The sequence below is a fragment of the Medicago truncatula genome, chromosome 2, assembly GCF_003473485.1.
Source record: "Medicago truncatula cultivar Jemalong A17 chromosome 2, MtrunA17r5.0-ANR, whole genome shotgun sequence".
NCBI lineage: Eukaryota > Viridiplantae > Streptophyta > Magnoliopsida > Fabales > Fabaceae > Medicago > Medicago truncatula.
In genome coordinates, this window is record NC_053043.1 from 988,705 (window position 1) to 1,007,540 (window position 18,836).

General features: G+C 33.1%; 1 protein-coding gene across 4 annotated transcripts; it reads right to left on the minus strand.

Moving 5' to 3' along the window:
- Positions 1-5,933: 5,933 nt before the first annotated feature.
- LOC11419778 (FBD-associated F-box protein At5g56370) lies at positions 5,934-11,658 on the minus strand. Of its 4 annotated transcripts, none has more exons than XM_039830204.1 (5): positions 11,554-11,658; positions 10,399-11,330; positions 9,986-10,123; positions 9,610-9,899; positions 5,934-6,404 (listed from the first exon to the last, which is right to left on the minus strand). In XM_039830204.1, exons 2-4 carry the CDS (start codon positions 11,245-11,247, stop codon positions 9,615-9,617), a joined length of 1,272 nt encoding a protein of 423 aa, XP_039686138.1. In that variant the 5' UTR covers positions 11,248-11,330; positions 11,554-11,658; the 3' UTR covers positions 5,934-6,404; positions 9,610-9,614. The 4 variants fall into 4 exon arrangements, with proteins under 4 accessions (XP_039686138.1, XP_003593067.2, XP_024632981.1 ...); XM_003593019.4 differs by having other exon boundaries at positions 10,399-11,273; positions 11,533-11,658; XM_024777213.2 differs by having other exon boundaries at positions 11,533-11,658.
- Positions 11,659-18,836: the final 7,178 nt, after the last annotated feature.

The window sequence follows — 18,836 nt, forward strand, 5'->3', positions numbered from 1 at the left end:
AGTTTAAACCAGAGTGGAATGAAGATATGGTTACCAGTGAGGTAGTGGTATGACAACAAAGTTTGAATGTTTCTGGAAGCCATGTTGATTAAGAAATTTCGGTTTAAGAGAAAGGTATGGTTTTAGAAATAGATTTCGGTTTAGGAGAAAGGATTTAAATATATTGGTGAGGGTTTGGAGGAGGGGAGTTAGGAGATATGGTTTATGGAAATCAATTAGATAGGTTTTAGGGGGAGTGAAGTTAGGAAATCATGGTTAGGGTTTCGAGGAGGGGAATTAGGAAATATGGTTAGGTTTTGAAGGAGGGAAAAGTTGCTAAAATATTAGGTTAAAATATTAGGTTAAAATTAGGGCAACCAAGCTTTGTTTAGGAATAAGAGATTTCGGTTTAGGAGAAAGGATTTAAATATATTGGTGAGGGTTTGGAGGAGGGGAGTTAGGAGATATGGTTTATGGAAATCAATTAGATAGGTTTTAGGGGGAGTGAAGTTAGGAAATCATGGTTAGGGTTTCGAGGAGGGGAATTAGGAAATATGGTTGATTAAGAAATTTCGGTTTAAGAGAAAGGTATGGTTTTAGAAATAGATTTCGGTTTAGGAGAAAGGATTTAAATATATTGGTGAGGGTTTGGAGGAGGGGAGTTAGGAGATATGGTTTATGGAAATCAATTAGATAGGTTTTAGGGGGAGTGAAGTTAGGAAATCATGGTTAGGGTTTCGAGGAGGGGAATTAGGAAATATGGTTAGGTTTTGAAGGAGGGAAAAGTTGCTAAAATATTAGGTTAAAATTAGGGCAACCAAGCTTTGTTTAGGAATAAGAGACTAGCCAGGTTTACCGGTGTTAGCAGGTAGGGTTCAGTGCAATTTGACAAATTCAATATCTAAATATCAATCAATTATATTTTTCTCTGACAAAAAATCAATCCAATTTTTTTATTTTAAAGAAAATCGATCGATTATACTTGTTTGGTGTTTCGAAAATTATATGGGTTTTGTGACAGATTTTGTTTTTTTGGTCGGGTTCAAATCTCGCACCTTGCATATTTTATGCATTGTCCCCTGTCAACTGAGTTAAACTCACAGGAACTCATTTTTCCGACGGATAATCATACCACTAAAATATTTAAAGGTTAAATAAGTAAATGATCCCTTTAAATATATCAACATTTGATTTTAGTCCTCTAAAATATTTCTTAGGCTTTTGGTCCCCTAAAAAATTTTATCTATGAAATTAGTCTCTGCTCAACATTGAGTATTACACTAGAGCAGAGACTAATTTCATAAATGAAAAATTTTAGAGGGACCAAAAGCCTAAAGAATATTTTAGGGGACTAAAATCAAATGTTGGTATATTTAGAGAGACTATTTACTTATTTAATCCAATATTTAAATAGTCACAGTTCCATTCAGTTTGGATGGTTTCTAAATAAAATATGAAATCTTAATGTTTTGAGATGTGGGGTCTTTATCTGGGTTGGATATGGCTTGGAGAGAGGGTTTATCTCACTTGATTGTAGAGAGTGACTCAATGGTGTTTATTGACATGGTTACTAAGAATTGTAACATCAATGGAACCATTCATTCTTTGGTTCAACGTATTCAAGAGATCCTTCGGCAAGAATGACATACTCAAGTTATTCACACTTGGTGTGAAGGCAACATATGTGATGATTGGCTAGCAAATTTTAGCTTATTTTTTAATTCTTGAAATCTGGTAGTTTTGGAGTATCCTTCTAATGAGCTTCAAAACTTCATGTTTGATGATATTTATGGAGCGTGCATGCCTAGGAATATGCGATTAGCTTCTTAGTATTTTTTTTTCTTCTTTTGGGCATTTGGCCTTCTTCTTCAACAAAAAAATATATTTAAATAGTCACAATTTCATTCGGTTTGGATGGTTTATAAATAAAATATCTGATCTAATTCAATTTTATGTCGTATAGTTTGGAATAAATTTTAATATCCAAATTACAATTTAGTGAAAAAATAGGCAAAATTACACAATTTGTCCCTTAACTTAATTTTAGGTAATATTTTTGTTTTTATCTTTTTTTTTTGTCCAGATTTAATCCTTTATATTGTAATTAGGTATCATTTTCGTCCTTTATCTTTTTCCTTTTTCGATTTAGGATCGACCCAATTTGGTATATAATTTCTTGTAATGTACTTATTTTTCCGATTGTCCCCTTGTAACTTATGTTAGTAATACAGATGGTCAGATACAAATAAAATAAAACAATACATAAGAAAAGATAAATCAAATCTGATCTTATATTTAACAAAAAATCTGATCTTATATTTAACAAACAAACCTGATAAAGGTCAAGATTTTGAAGCTTAAAGCAATGGTGGAGCACTCGTACAACTATATTCCAATCATAGTTGAGCACCAAATGAGTCAATTTAGGGTTGTACAAGTAATGATACTATCAGGCAATTTAGGGTTGTACAAGTAATGGATGTGGCTACGGCTTGTTTCGTAGGAACAGAAGAGAGTATATGAACCAGTATATCGTCAGATAAACTTCTAAATCTATCTATGGCTGCCGTTGAAACTTCCTGCTCAGACATTTTATTACTGCAGTGTTTGATCTTCACATAAGAAGTGTTCTATTACGGTGACAGATGAGATTTGGAAGCAACAAGTATTTTAACCCTAGAGGGTTGGAAGCTAAAATGTTGTTAAGCTTTAAACTTTTGTTTAAATAGCCAAGGTTGCTGGTTGGGTTGGATCGGGCCGATAATTTCATTCAGTCCTGTTTTATGGTTGACCAGCGGGTTGACCCGTCAATATCTTTTAAAAAAATACATTATATAAATTATCTTTCAAAATATAAAAATACGTAAATGTTAAGCCAATTTAAGAAAATCAAATTATATAACTAATGACTATACTAAAAACAACAAAAACATCTTGGCAAAAAAATAACAAAATTATCATTCGAACTAAATAAATTACATCATCTAAAAATCTATAATAAATCAACAAAACATACAAAATTAATACTTCATGAGTTCACCAATTGACTAATTAGTAAAAGCATCAGGCTAAAATCATGAAACAAAAGCGAGCAGGACCATGTGCAAGTAAATTAAGGCTCTTGGCACAAAGCCTTAAAACTAGAGGGGCCTCAAAATTTGAAAGAAAAAAAACTTGTACATGGGAACAAAATCCGTCACTAAATGTCATTTTTCTATAGGTAAAATTATGAAAGACAATAATTTTGCAGTCAATTATGCATCTATGGATAAAAGTCACTATAAGTGGTCTTGGATTTTTGTTTCAATTCTTTTAAAATGAAAGTTGTCAACAACATTATAAAAGAGGATATCTGAATTGTCGAAGGCGTCCTTGGATTAAATTAAATGAGTTTCTTATCTCTACTTCATGAAGAAAGAATATTGGAAAAGTGATTGTAAGTTATAAATAAAAAGACATGATTTTTAGTTAATTTCAACCCAACGGGTAACCCCGTTAGCGCTCCATTTTTTAACGGGTTAGATGAGACAGACAGTCTACTAGTGGCGAGTTCAAAATATCAACCCACCCCACTAAAAAGGGCGGGTTAAATGGGTTGATCTGGTGGGTTTAACCCATTTTATCATCCCTCTCCGATATCCAAACCAATCAACTGTCTTTTGTTTAGGCTGAGTGTTCAACCTGTGCTTTTAACATTAAGATTTAACCAAACTATTCTAATTTATATTGGGTCGGGTTCACGCCTGATAAAGAAAAAAATTAAATTCTAAATAAAAAATAATTCAACTATTTATGTTTTTTTTATGCCCTTTAATTATTACTATTACACTAATCCTAAAACAATATCTTTTACTTTACATTTATGATGATTAGATACACACCAATAGTTGATAGGGTTAGTTTAGTAAAAATGATGTATTTTGACTACTTTATTGCATTTCTTAATCTCTGTGTAATAACTTTAAGCGACACTCATTTTAAAACGGATGGAGTAATATTTTTCTCTTTGTCAGTACTTGAACCTTGAACCTTAAACTCTTCAACTCCTTTAATCCCTTAACTCAAATCAGTTGAATGATTAAATTCAAGGTTTGGTATCTTGTGAGAGCACACTTGTAATTAAATGACAATGTAAACATCGATCCATAAATTATGTAACTAATCATTTTGATTCATAAATTTGTGAACCAGTGATAATGTAGTCTTCGAATAAATCAAAACTACAAAAATCATCCATGAATACGTCTTCCTTATCAAAAAGGACGATTTGTGGATCAAATTAACCAAGATATATATATATATATATATATATATATATATATATATATATATATATATATATTCAAGCTGACCGGAGTTAAGTAGTTTAATTAGTTTGAAGTAAAGGATAAAGAGTTAGAGAGGATCAAACTCAGACGAATGAATAAATATTAATTTCAAAATTAACTATACTAACATTTGTTGTTCAAAAAACTATGAAACTTATTAATAAAAGGCACATTCAAGTGTCTCCGTGAGCTTAATTTAATTGATAAGGACAATGTACTATAATATGTAAGAATCAGGGTTTGAACATTGGACACCCACTTATTCATCTTTAGGAAGTGAATATTTAGTCACTGGGCTTATTGGAAAGAAAAGAAAGAAAGGAAGAAAAAAAACACACACACATTCAGGTGTGTTTTTATATAAGTTTGACACATTCAGGCTTATTGTGAACTCCACGCATACTCATGCATTGACTAAAATGACTATTAACTTGAATTGTGATTGATCAAGTATTGTGTGAGTATTGTATAATCATTGAACAACAAAGTTTTGTAAAAAAGAAAGAAAGAAAAAAACAATTTCAATTCCTTCCATCTTATTAAAGATCAATAAAACGAACAACAACCAGAAAGAAAAAAAAAAGTCATCAATAGTGCAACTTGAATATCATTATTTATTTTTTTATAAAAGGAAACTAAATTACGAATTCAAACTAGACAAAACAGTGTCTCTAACATCATCGGCTAAAATAATGCGTAGTTCATGAGCTCCTCCTGATGTTTATAAAAACAAAGTTGAATTTGGTTCTTTTCACAATTGCCAAGGTTCTTCTTTCTAAACACAATATACATACAACCTAAGAGCATTGACATCATTGGGTCAAATTGTTACTTCTCCCTCTCACACCACGCATTAACAACTTTGGAATTCAAAACAACGTAAAGAGTAGCCGCCTAAGTAGAATAGCTGCAGTGCTGGATTGTTGTCACTGTGTCTGGCTAAAGAACTTTTAGATAGTTCACAAAAATTCATTGGCTTTAATCCTAAGCATGGAAGCCATGGATTTTAATGGCTATAGTGGCAATACAAAATCCAAGTTTATTGCCAATGCATTGTTTGAGATGGGGGAGATGCCATTTTAATTTTAATATTATCGTACAATAAATAACCAGGCAATGGAATTATGGTTGTGAGAACACATTTGGGATCAAATGAGAATGAATATTAGATCGATTCCTAATATATGTTTGTCTACAGTAAGGCTTGGAGATGGAGGAGAAGGGGAGAGGGAGGAGAGGTAAGACTGAGGCCATTAGAGCATACTGAGGAAAGAGGTCGGTGTAGGAGGAGGGTTCCATACTAAATTTATGCAATGTTATGTTGATGAACTTTTTCTCTATCACCATTAGAGCATATACATATAACTTATGAAATATATAGGAGCTAGGGTAGCTTTGACCCATTTCCCTAGTCTCTGCTCTAATGGTGATATGTATTTCTCAGGTAGGTTGAGTATTATCAATTGGGGACCTGCAAATTTTCTAATTCTTCAATCAGGAAATAATTTTAGTTTATGTCCTCAGATCTTACATGCCTACATTGGAAATTTATCTGCCAACTAAACTACCCTTTATATGCTACTAGCAACCTACATCAATAAGCAAATCTTCATAAAGATCATGCAATTACAAACTAAATTATTTAAGGATACTATTTTTTAACTTGTTCACTAAGACAAAGTCTGTTACATTCATATAAACTTATAGTTTAAACTACAAAATCAAGCAGTTACATAATCGAAGCTAATGAAACAGTGGGTAGAGAAACCCTTACATGCATATCCTATATGTTATCGATGAAATGAAAGTTAAATGTTGCAGAGGCCATAATAGGGCATGAATACAATTTTCATTCTATTTCAGGCGACCGTTTCCTGACACCAGATTTTCATGGTTTGTAAAATTCTTGCATTCTTTAGAATATGTCTTGCTAATATAAAGTCACCTTGTAAAACTCTTTCTCCTTTCAAGCAACCACCGAGAAAAACTCAACCGTTTCGTGTAGTTGAAGCAACCACCAAGAGAGTCACCTTGTAAAACTCTTTATCATTTCAAATAACCACCAAGAAAGACTAAACTGTTTCAGTAGGTCCATAACTGCATACAAAATTAAAAAAATGTTCTGCCTTAATTGAATTGCATAAATTCAATAATTTTGAAGTAAATTTGCCATAGAAACTTTGCATTCAACACAAATACAATATAATACTTGTTTCTTTAACTTCACAAATTGTTCTGTTTCTAAAGTAGAAACATATTGATGTTATCTGGACACTGCAAATACTCGTTTTAAATTTTCTCCACTGCAGTATTCTCTTTTGAGACAATCTGAAGATATCTTTTCCTATCAATAATTTTCATGGTTCTATTTGACGGTCATATTCTCCAATGTCACATGCAATGTTTTCTAAATAATTCCAAAACAGGCTGCAGTCAAAGGCAAATTAGCAAACTTCATAATCTTTATATTATAACACAGAAGCATATAGATCCAATTAATCTAGTGTCTAGTTCCTCAGAATCTTCATTTTCTATATAACAATATTCTTGTAAAGTAAGGGCCATTAATACATAATTATCAACGCTCTCTACTCTAGTTTCCAACAATTATATATATTTACAATATCAAATGGCTCACAAAACTAAAGTGCAGGGGTGGACCATTTTTTCTCATGGTAAACCTTATATGGGGCCACAGTTATATATTAGATGAAAGTAAATAAAAGTACTGAGAGTGAGAACAGCGTAGATATTAACATTTAGCACTGGGTAATACCAACTGTGAAGTCCTTATTACTAGAAAGATAAAACAAACTAGATGTTGTAAATTAGACAAATCCTATACAGAGAACTGAGACGGAAAAATGGAAGGAGAAGTGGAAACTAGAGGAACCACTCGATCACCAAGGTTAAAGAGTCACATGAGGGACAAGTTATTTGGAAAAACAATTCCATGGTGGACCTTCCAACAAGAATTAAAGCTAATGCAGTTTCCTACCACACAAAAACCTAATGTAGTTCCTGCTGACTGTAGAAAGTACAACCTAAACATTACAGCACAAAAATAGCATGCTAGATCCTTTTTATATCATGCAACATGAGACCCTTTAGTAGTGACAACATAAATATTTCCCAAGCTGGTCATTGACCTACTAGAGTAAACAATCAAATTAGTCCGTCTCCCTGACTATGTAAGACACTCTCAAAAAGGTCCTTCTGAATATTTCAAAAAGGTCCCTGACTTTGTAAGACACTCTCAATTATGAATATTTCAAAAAGGTCCCTGACTTTGTCAAATTTCACTCATATTAGTCCTTCTGAAAACATGTTAAGGACTAAATTAATGATAAGTGGTTAAAGATAGGGACCAAATTGAACTAAGTTGTTAAAATATAGGGACCTAATTGATAGTAAGTGGTTAAATTTGGGGACCAAGTTGACAATTTAATAGTCGGGGACCTTTTTGAAATATTCATAATTTGATAGTTTACTTGGCCTATTATCCATTGCCACTGACAATTAGGGACATGTAAGTATATCATTGCCTTGCATCTGAAGTTTTCCGATTCTTAGGTCAATCCAAAGACAGCTGTTTGGAAGTCAATCAGTGTATCGGCCGAAAATTAACATGCAGCCACATCTTTAATGTCATTGAAAAATATGTAACACAATCAGTATCACATTAAGACAAAATTAAAGGAGAAAAAATAAAGGCTCTTAAAAAATGGCAAAAACCAGAAATGCTTAGTACTATAGAAATATGAATATGGCCTGTAGGAAGAAATAAATGCTTAGTTAAGAATTTTGCTTGAGTAAGATATCAAACAGAGTGCTAAAAAAGCACAGTAAGATATTAGAGGGTGGAAGAGTGTCCTAGTCCTACTCCTCTTGAAAGTTCTATTAACCTTACTTAAGTGATCTCTTTCCTTTTTATCTGCTTCGAAGGTTCTTAAAAGGAAAAAGCTTCATTAGATTAGGTTCTTAACAAGGTTCTTTCCTTTTTATCTTCTTCGAAGGTTCTTAAAAGGAAAAAGCTTCATTGGATTTGGTTCTTAACAAGGTGTTTTAAAATGTTGTTTGGAAAATGGTCGCAGCTGCGTCGCAGTCTTTGATATTGCAGAGAATCACTGTCAGACGCGGTATTAAATAAATAGCATCACTGTGTCGCAATTTTTTATGTTGCAGAGAATCACAGTCAGATGCGGTTGGTGAGGCCTCAATAACGGAACCGCGATGATGTGGCCTACATCACGGTCACATAATACCGTGGCTTGCAATACACTTAGCATAAGCTTCTAACAAGGTGTTATAAAATGTTGTTAGGATAACAGCGGATGTGTCACAATCTTTGATATTGCAGAGAATCACTGTCAGACGCGGTTGGTGCGGCCTCAATAACAGAACCTCGATGTTGTGGCCTACATCACGGTCACATAATACTGTGGTTTGTAACACACTTAGCATAAGCTTCTAACAAGGTATTATAAAATGTTGTTAGGATAATAGCAGTTGTGTCGCAATCTTTGATATTGCAGAGAATCACTGTCAGACGCGGTTGCTGAGGCCTCAATAACAGAACCTTGATGTGGCCTAGACCACGGTCACATACTATTTATTTAATACCAATGTTCTTAATACACTTAGCATAAGCTTCTCCACAATCACAAGTCATACGATTACTGCATTTTGTTTATGGAGCAATAGATTTTAAGCACCTTATCCTGCCTACTAAACTGCCCTATATAATTACGGCATTTTGTGGAGCAGTAGATTTTGGGCAACCTTTTCCTGCCCTACTAGACTACACTATATAACTACTGTTTATTCCTTGTGAACCTTAACTGCCTAGTAAACTCGGTCAACAAAACCAAATTTTCAAAATGATCATTTACATATAAGTTATTATTAATGGGAAAACCAAAACATTAAATGCTATCAAAAGGCAAAGAAGGATAAGTATTGATGCATAACCACAGGGCAAAATAATAACTTATTATTTTGATATAAGTTATTATTATGCCCTTTGGTTATGCATCAAATCTAAATTCAGCATACAAGTGGCCATAAAATGGATAAGTATTGATCTAATTGTAGTCACAAACAAGTTTGATAAATAAACATATAAAACAGGTAAACAAGTGCTAGATAAATCATTTAAAGATGATTTTTACTTAACTTGTGCAGCGAGACAAAGTCATGACTTTCATAATAGCTCAAAATTCAAAGTTCAAACCACCAAATCAAGTAGATGCATGGTAGAAGCTAATGAAACGAGATACAAGTTAGAGAAACTACTACTTACATAGTCTATATGTAATCAAAAACAGAAAGTTGACATGATGCAGAGGCCTTCGGGCATGGGGACAACTTCGTTTCTATTTCAGGTGGTTCTCTTTTGCTCCAAATTGTCATGGTTTGTAAATATTTTGCATTTTTTAAAATATATTTTGCCACCGTATACTCTCTCCGCAGGCCTGAGCAATCTCGAATAGTGCAAGTTCTAAGGTATGATGAAAGGCATTGTGGAACAAATTCTGGTTCCACCCAATTTTCTTGATCATCTTGTTGATTCGATATCGACAGGTATAACTCCTATTTATAGTACACAAAAATTAAAACAAAACATAAAGGCAACTTAAGAAAAGGTAAATTGAATATTATTCTAAAAGTTGACAAACCTGATAAAGTTGGAGATTTTGAAGCTTAGGGCAGTGGTGGAGCACTTGTACTACCAAATCCCAATTATTGTAGAGCTCCAAGTGGGTCAAATTATGAAACATGGGAATGTCAACACAAGGGCGCTGCAGCTTATTTGCCTAAATTATGTACAAAGACACACTATCAAATCAGGGTAAAATTCCTCAAAAATGTTGGATGAATTACATTTTTTATGTTTTCCATCCCACTCATTCAATGTATTGTATTCAATTGAGATATACGAAGCACTAATACATGTCACGGCTGAGAAGTGGAATCCATGTGTCGGTGTGTTAAACACGGACACATGCCAAACAACGGACTCCTCTTCAATATGAAATGTTAGTGCTACATAGATTGAGGTGGCATGCATCATATCCATAATCAAACTGACCTTGTAAACTCTGTCGTCTTTTGCATAAAACATAGATGTTTCCATGCAGAGAGACACCGAAGAAGATAGTGCTTTCACCATATAACACGAACACCAACATTTACTCACATCTGCTTTAGTCAGTTTGGGTAAGGTTAAGCTCTTAAACTCCTGAACGGTATGAGAATCTTCCTCGTAATAGAAGAATACAAGAGCCACATGTAGATCCTCAAGAATCGGACATCCGGCTAGAAGCAACATAAAATCTCGAACTTCTGAGAACTTAATGAGTCTCAAACTAAGGGTTTTAAGTGATGGAAATTCAAATCCAACGGAAGTAAAAGAAAAACCATCCACACGGAACCAACTGAGATTTAGACTTACAAGGGTTTTGCATGTGAAGATGCTAATGGGCAGTTTGGGGAAGTATGGGTAACCACTAAAGTGATCAGGAAGAGGCACACGAAGACGGAGATGAAGATACTTGAGTCCGCGTTGAACAACAGAGTTGACCCATTTGGTGAGATTGGGGAACTCTTTATTATAGGCAAGATGAGAATCACTATACTGAATGTTGAGGTGGAAACTGTCAATGAAACGAGATCCAGAAGCGTCTCGAGAGACCAAAACAGAGTACACAAATTCGTTAAAACGGAGATTGGATTCAACGGTATTCACTCTGATGTCGGTGAAATCGATATTGGGAAGATAATGCCAGAGATTAGTCCACCTCTTGGACAAAACGCTTGTAGCAACTGCTTCTTTTGTGGATACAAATGAGAGAATGCGGAAAAGGATTTCGTCGGGCAAACTGCTGATCTTATCCACCTTTGATTCTGAAGTTGAAATTATCGGTCGCCGTCGCTGCATTTCACCTTCCTTTTTTTCTTCTTCTTCTACTTCACACAAGTGGAGTTACGCAGATAATCAACAATTAAGGTATAAATGAGGATCTACAAATTAAAGAAATGCAGCTTTTGCATCAATCTCAACATCAAATCTTCACCAAACAAAATTGTAAAATTGCAATCCAAATTTTTTAGTGAAAAAAATAAATCTGAAATAAAATCAAAAATTATGAACAAATTATATGATATTAGAACAATGAACAATTACAAAACATAGATCAGATCAAGAAAAAGAGCGAGATGAAACCTGGAAAAGAGGTAGAGTTACACAGCACAGCGCATGAACGGTACAGGTAACTGACCGGTAAGAAATGAGTTTCTTCAACGTTTGGCAGCGCGTTAAAGTTGGACACACTTTACCTTTTTTTGCGTGTGGTAATAAATTTCGACACACTTTAACCCTCAACTTTCATTAAATATGTTTTTTTCATTAAAAATGTTTTTTTTTTTTTTTTTATGTTATTGGTCTTGTTAAGAAGGATTTTTTTTTTTTTAAAAATAATATTATTTTATATAAAAAAAAAGTCAATTTTTTAATTATAATGCATTGATTATACATTTTTTATAATAAAAAGTGTCTCGTTAACATTTTTCATGTCTTATTTATAGTAACAAAACATATTTAACTCAATATAATTTTTTAAAAAATGTGAGTCACTTCAAGTGTTAACACAATGGAGCTTTTCATTTGGATGCTCCTCATTTACCCATAACTTATAGACATCATAACTCATTTACTCATAACATATGTATTCACATTATGTTCTTTTATAATTGATATATTATAAAATGGAGATAATTTAAATGTTAAATTGAAAGATAAAAAAAATTGAAAGAGAAAATAAAAAAATTTAATGTTGATATTTTAAACATAGTCAATGGATATATAAATATTTGAATCCAAAGATATAAACACAAAATCTGCGACGGACGCAGTTGAAATAAATAATGGTGTTTCATATATAAAATAACAAAATATTTAATAGAATTATTTTTCACAAAATATTTAGTGTTCATATTTTGAAAATAATTTTGAGTTTTTAAAATTTTAACATATCAATTTTCTAATATCATTACATTGTTTTGATGCAACTCACATCAACACATAAAAATTTATTTTTGCAGATATAAAAAATAAAATTTATATATTTTTTTAATAGAAACATTGCATTAATGTTGATAATTTTTATTTATTATTTTTAAACATTTCACAGTATTACTAATGTAATTATTTTTTTTATATAATTACTTGGGGATGACAATGCGGGCAAATCCGAGCTGGTTAGGCTTAGCCAGCCAAAATGGGGCGGGGCAAGGAGGACCAACTTAAGGTAGTGGGCTCAAACACATACCCTGGCCCCGCCAAGAGGCGGACTGGCGGGTTGGCCCGTCGAACAATGTTTTTTTCAAAATATTTTTGTTTGTGACTAATGTTATTAAAATAATATGTTATTGCTGTAAAAAAGTCAATTTTATTTTCTTATAATCATTTTATTCTCCTTTTAATCCAACATAAAGACAAAACTATTGTCTAATAAGAATTTTCGAATTATTTTTAAAAGAAAAAATTTAAAAATTGAGACACTTTTATTTATTAGTACAATAATAATTAAATAAAACTTTTTTAAGGAACTCGCGGGCTTGCCCGTCCCACCCCGCCACAATCAACTTTTTCAATTCCTCGGCTCAACCCGTCTAAAATGACGGATTAAACTGGTCAGTCCAACAGATCTTACTCATTTTATCATTCTATAATTACCGTAATGTTACGTGAACCATAACAATGCAAGGGTGTTTTACCTGTTTCTAATATTTTTTGCAAGTTTTTCTTTTTGAAAGTTTAAGCTTTCTTTTTGTTAAACACGTTTCTCTTACATCATTATATTTTGTTTTCTCTTTCTCTCTCAACAACAATATTGTCCTTAATTTATTTGGATGCAAATTATTTGAGTAATATGAAATAAAAATCCGAGTATTATGGTTCTCATAATAGCATTTCCAAATAGAATATCGAATATTTTTTTTAAGGGTACCATCGAAAATTTATTGACTGTAAATTGCAAAATATTTTATTTTTTTATGAAAATAAGTCACATATCATAATCAATAATCTAGTACTCTTAGGGAGAGTTTACCGCCCATTTAACTCCCACAATGCTCGAAGAATTAATCTCGATAGTTGCATGCGGAGGATACCCAGTTTAAAAAAAAAAAAATCAATTATCTAGTCTAGTACTAAACTATATTCAAAGTTGAAAACCCACTAACACAAAATGTCATTCATTCCATCCACGATATTTGGTTGATTTTATAACCATTTTTTTGATAATAATAATTGTTGATGGACACCAATCGATAAGGAGGTTGAATCCTCTCCTTCTCTTATTCTCTTCTTCTCCCTCCTTCTCTATTTTGTGTCTTTATCTCTTTAAGTTATTCCATCCACGATATTTGATTGGTTTTATAGCCATTTTCTTGATAATAATAAGTGTTGATGGACACAGATCGATAAGGAGGTTGAACCATCTCCTTCTCTTATTGTCTTTCTTCGCCCTCCTTCTCTATTTTGTGTCTTTATCTCCTTAAGTTTTAGAGAAGATCAAGAGGAAAAAAAATAAAAAAATAAGATTAAGTGTGAGAGAATATCAAGAGAGACTCAAGAGCGCTTAGATGAGATGACACGTGTCTCTTATAGCTTAACCAAGGTCCTGGGTTCGAATTCAACCTTGGGCATGCAGCAGCGTAAAACTCTTAGGGAGAACTTGCCGCCCATTTGGGTCCTACAATACTGAATGGATTAGTTTCCGCCGTTGCGCGTGGAGGATACCTGACTTACAAAGAATATCAATGAATGGGAGGAGAGGATCCAAGCCCATCAACAAGTCATAGTAAAATTTTCAAACATTTATAAAAGAGATGAAAGGGTCTTCATCTTTTTAAGACATAGATAGAACCAATTTATCAAGAATAATAAATCGAACAATCCGAATTTAAACCGGAAGCTTAAAATCTTTTAACCTTTTAGCTCAAAATGATTGAATTACACAACCCCTTGCAAATTGCAATATTCTAACAAGCTCAGAATTTTGAATTTATTATTTTAACACGACCTCCTTTCTTATATATATATATACTAATTTAGGTTGCAAGCTTACTAGTGGTTACAAATATTTTGTTTCTTCAACAAAACAAAAAAAAAATCCGAAACTTATTTATGTAGGTACTCACACACTTTGTGATGGCTCACATATCACAAAAGAATGCAATATTTACAGAGAGAAAAGGGGGAACAAGAATGCAAGACAAGTGTCATTATTGGAAATGAAAATTTTATTATCGTGAGATTTGGTTTATATAGAGAATACACTTTGCATGACAGAGAAAATACTTTCTTTCTACTTACGCACTAAAATGAGTTAGTTCTTTACTTTACATTGTACTAAAAGACCAAATTCCAGAGTTCAAATCATTCGGTTGAAGTTTACGACAATACTTTCATCAAGTACTTTTCTTTCTTTAACCTATCTGTCACATCCAAAGGCTCTGTCTATGTGACACAATTGTCAGCACTCATAATATTAACTCTCGTATTACTTTGAATTTGTTTTCTTTACCATATCTGTTATATGTCTATTGATAATAATTTAAAGAGTCTCACTACCGTTTCAAGGAACACTTGCAATTATAAAATTTTGACCAAGAAACCACAGACTTTTTCATTTCAAAGTATTGGAAAGATCTAATATTGGAGTTGAGGCTTGCATGCCAGAATCAGTTGTTCATCAGCTCCCCTTGATGTTTATAAAAAACAAAGTTGAACATGGTTCTTTTCACAATTGTCAAGGTTCTTCTTTATAAATACAATATACATCCTTGTGTCAAATTGTTGTATGCATATGAAACATGTGGAAGGTTAGGAAAAAAAAGATCTTTCAAGGGACATAAATCCATTAGTATGCTTGGGAAATCAAAGAGATACACAATATGTGGATAGAATGGTAACACACAGACGGCAATAGAAAATGTAATTCAATTCAAGGTGGAGGAGCTTTGAGGTACAGGCGCGGGCGTGCGGTGTTGGTGAGATATATAGCAATATTTGGATGTATTACAGTTTCATATATATGATTGGTTTTGGATTGTATATGACTGTAACGAGAAACTGGTTTTGGATTGCTTTAGTTTGTACGGTGCTGTAGCAGTATGTTGAATATTATGGTGCACATTATGTGTTTAGACTGTACTGGATTGATTTATACAAATCCAAACATGCTATGCTGGTGATATATGCATGGTGCGTGAGAGTTGTTGTCGAGATGTGCTGGAATGAGAATGTGGAGAATATAAAGATGGTGATGCACTGATGCGGATATTTGACGATGTTACTGTACAAATTAATGAGTGGAAATGGAGACAACTGAATTAGATGTCACTTATGATGTGTTGGTCATTCTTCATCGAGTTGCTGTTGTATTTGTAAAGAATTAGCATTTGTGATGGAGCCGTTCTAGGGGGGTTATTTTGGAGGAATTGGCACAATTCGTGTTTTTTTGAAGTTCCAATCAAAAGGCTACATATTCATGCTGTTGGTAATTGGGTTGCGGAGGAACGTTTGTGTTTATGTAGAATGGTATATCCACTGTGTCGAATGAAATTAAACACTGTTTTGCTGTAAGTTTTTTGTCCTAATCCTAATGCTTTGGTTAGTGATTATTAATGCAATTTTGACTCTTAAAGAAACAATGTTTAGTATTTTGTGAGAACACACTTGGGATCAAATGACACTGTATTGTATAATACATCGATCGCTCGTAATAGAGGGTGGGAGGGGGAGGAGGAGGAAGGGGAGAGTGGGGACGAGGTAAAGAATCATGGCAACAGAAATTTAAGCAATGTTCTTCAAAAAAAAGAAATTTATGCAATGTGATGTGATGTTGGTGAAAGTTTTCTCTTTTATGTTTTACTAACTTCTCTAGTTTTGGCAATTGCGAACATGCAAGCATCATATTGCCTTATTGACTTATATCTAACATAGTAAACATGAAAGTATACGAAACGTCAAAAAAAAAAAAAAATGAAAGTATACGAGTGTATCAGGAATGGCTTTTTTTGTACCCTCATATCTTTACATATTTGGTTACTTTTTTATGCCTGAAAATTAACATGCAGCCACAATTTTGATCACTAGAATTCTCCTCAATGACAAATCAAGCGATTACTAAATTTTTACCCTTTCTAGTCCAGCTAGTAACCTATGCCGATAGCCAAATCATCAAATCATCATGCCTCTACAAACTAAATCTGTTAAACTTAAGAGCATGAGGTCAACCCAAAAGACTAATAGGTGGGAGAGTTTTATGGCTTAAGTACAATATTTTAACACTTTTATTTACTCACTTTCATTAGGTGGGATTCCTAATAAAATCATTTAAAGATCAATTTTCTTTAACTTGTGCACCAAGACAAAGTCTGTGACATGGTTTCATAAATAACTCATAGTTTAAACAACAAAAATCCAGAAATTGCAGAACAGAAGCTAATGAAAAAATACCTACATATCCTATATGTTATCATTTAAACAAAAGTTGACAAGTAGTAGAGGCCGCCCGAGAGCATGAAGACAATTTACTTTCTATTTCAGGCGACCGTTCTCAAACAGACCATATTTTCATGGTTTGTAAAAGTCTTGCATTCTTTAGAATATATCTTGCTAACAAAAAGACACCGTGTAAGCTTGTAAGTTGTAAGGTGTAATGAAAGGCAACATGGAACATATTCTGGATCTGTCCAATATTCCATATCTATAATGTAGTCATCCGAATCATGCTGTGACTTCTGTTAATAATACAATTAAAATAATACATAAGATACGGGTCAAGAAAAGATAAACCAAGTATGATTCATTAAACTTAACAACTCCATCACAATCATCGTAAAGCTCCAAGTGGGTCAAATTATGGAAGATAGGAAAGCCATCCTAAATTATGTAGAAAGACAAAGTATCAGAAATTAAGAAAAAATTACCTAAAATACAATGAAGAACTTTAAGCAATGGAAATCCACCAAAATCAAAAGAAAAACCGTCCTCCACGTATAGGCAAATTTGGTGGTGGGTTTTCATTTTGAACATAATATACATCTAGATAAAGATTAAGATAAGATGTTGAATTTTGCGATCAACAACATAATTAACCCAATTTGTAACATTGGGAGTGCTATTAGCGTAATTGTATTCAATGTAGAGGACGAAAGTGTTGATGGAATGATTACCAGCGGCTTCTCGAGAGAGTAAAATTGAGTAAATGAATTCGTTGAAACGATAATTGTCTGCTAGATTTGAAAGTTTGGTGTCGGTGAAGTGAAGATTGGGAACGTGGCACTATAGATTAATCCATCGCTTTGAAAGAATGGAAGTTGCGAAGGCTTGTTTGGTGGGAACAAAAGAGAGAATGTGGATTAGGATCTCGTCCGGTAAACTTCCGATCCTATCCATCGCCGCGGTTGAAGTTTCCGGCTCAGACATTCTAGAGAGAGAGAGAGAGAGAGAGATGCAGCGTTAAATACTAATGGATGGATAGAGCAGGGTTAGTAAATTTGGGTTTGGCCTATACGACCTACTAGTACTACACTTATTTTGTAGGGAATTTTATTCTTAGGTTTGTAATTTTTTTATTTTTTTTTTAGGAATCTTACGTTTATAATTTAAAATGTATAGATAGAAATATATCTATCTAATCTAATCTAACTTATTCCTAATCCTAGTTAACACTTCAATTAGCCCTGCCAACCCTAATTCTGCTGTTTTTAGGCGCCAATTAAGGATGGCCGTTTGATCAAATCATCTGACTAAGCATTCATCTCATCCTTTCATCTAATCTTATATCTGGCCCTTGGATGATTTAACTGATATGATCATTTCCCAAAATCTTCTTCTCAATTAACTAAACTATTTATTGTGCATTCTTGATTTTCAATGCATAGTTCTTATTCCTCATACGTATAAGTCTTGGATATTGTAAGATGCATTAACTGATAACCCATACTTTCTCAATGCTTCCATTTTAAATGGTGCAAACACCTTCTCAAGATAGTGAAGTGCACATATATTTCCAACGTATTAACCACCACATTTACTACGTGCATTCCAATGCTAACATTTCTTCTTCCAAAAAATCAATAACATCCTTCAAGAACTCATTCCCCAACCTCCTCCATATTCTACGAATCCACCAGCAACACATTCACAACTTCACCAATCAACAATTCTATTCACTTCTCATTTGTTAATCTAGCAACAAGGTTCACTTCTACCTTTGCAAATACTTTTTTTTCTTCATATATTTCACGTCGTATTGTTTTAGTCTTTTGCCTAAGATTGTTCAATTGATCACATGTTGGGGTGGGTGAATAAATCTATAAACCTTTAATTGTTGGTTTTGATGGATGAAGAAAGCCATTGTTCCTTTCATTTTTCACGTATATATCTCTTTCATTTGATTCTTGAACTTATGTCATCTGGTGGTGATTGATTAGATTATCTTTTTTGTTGGG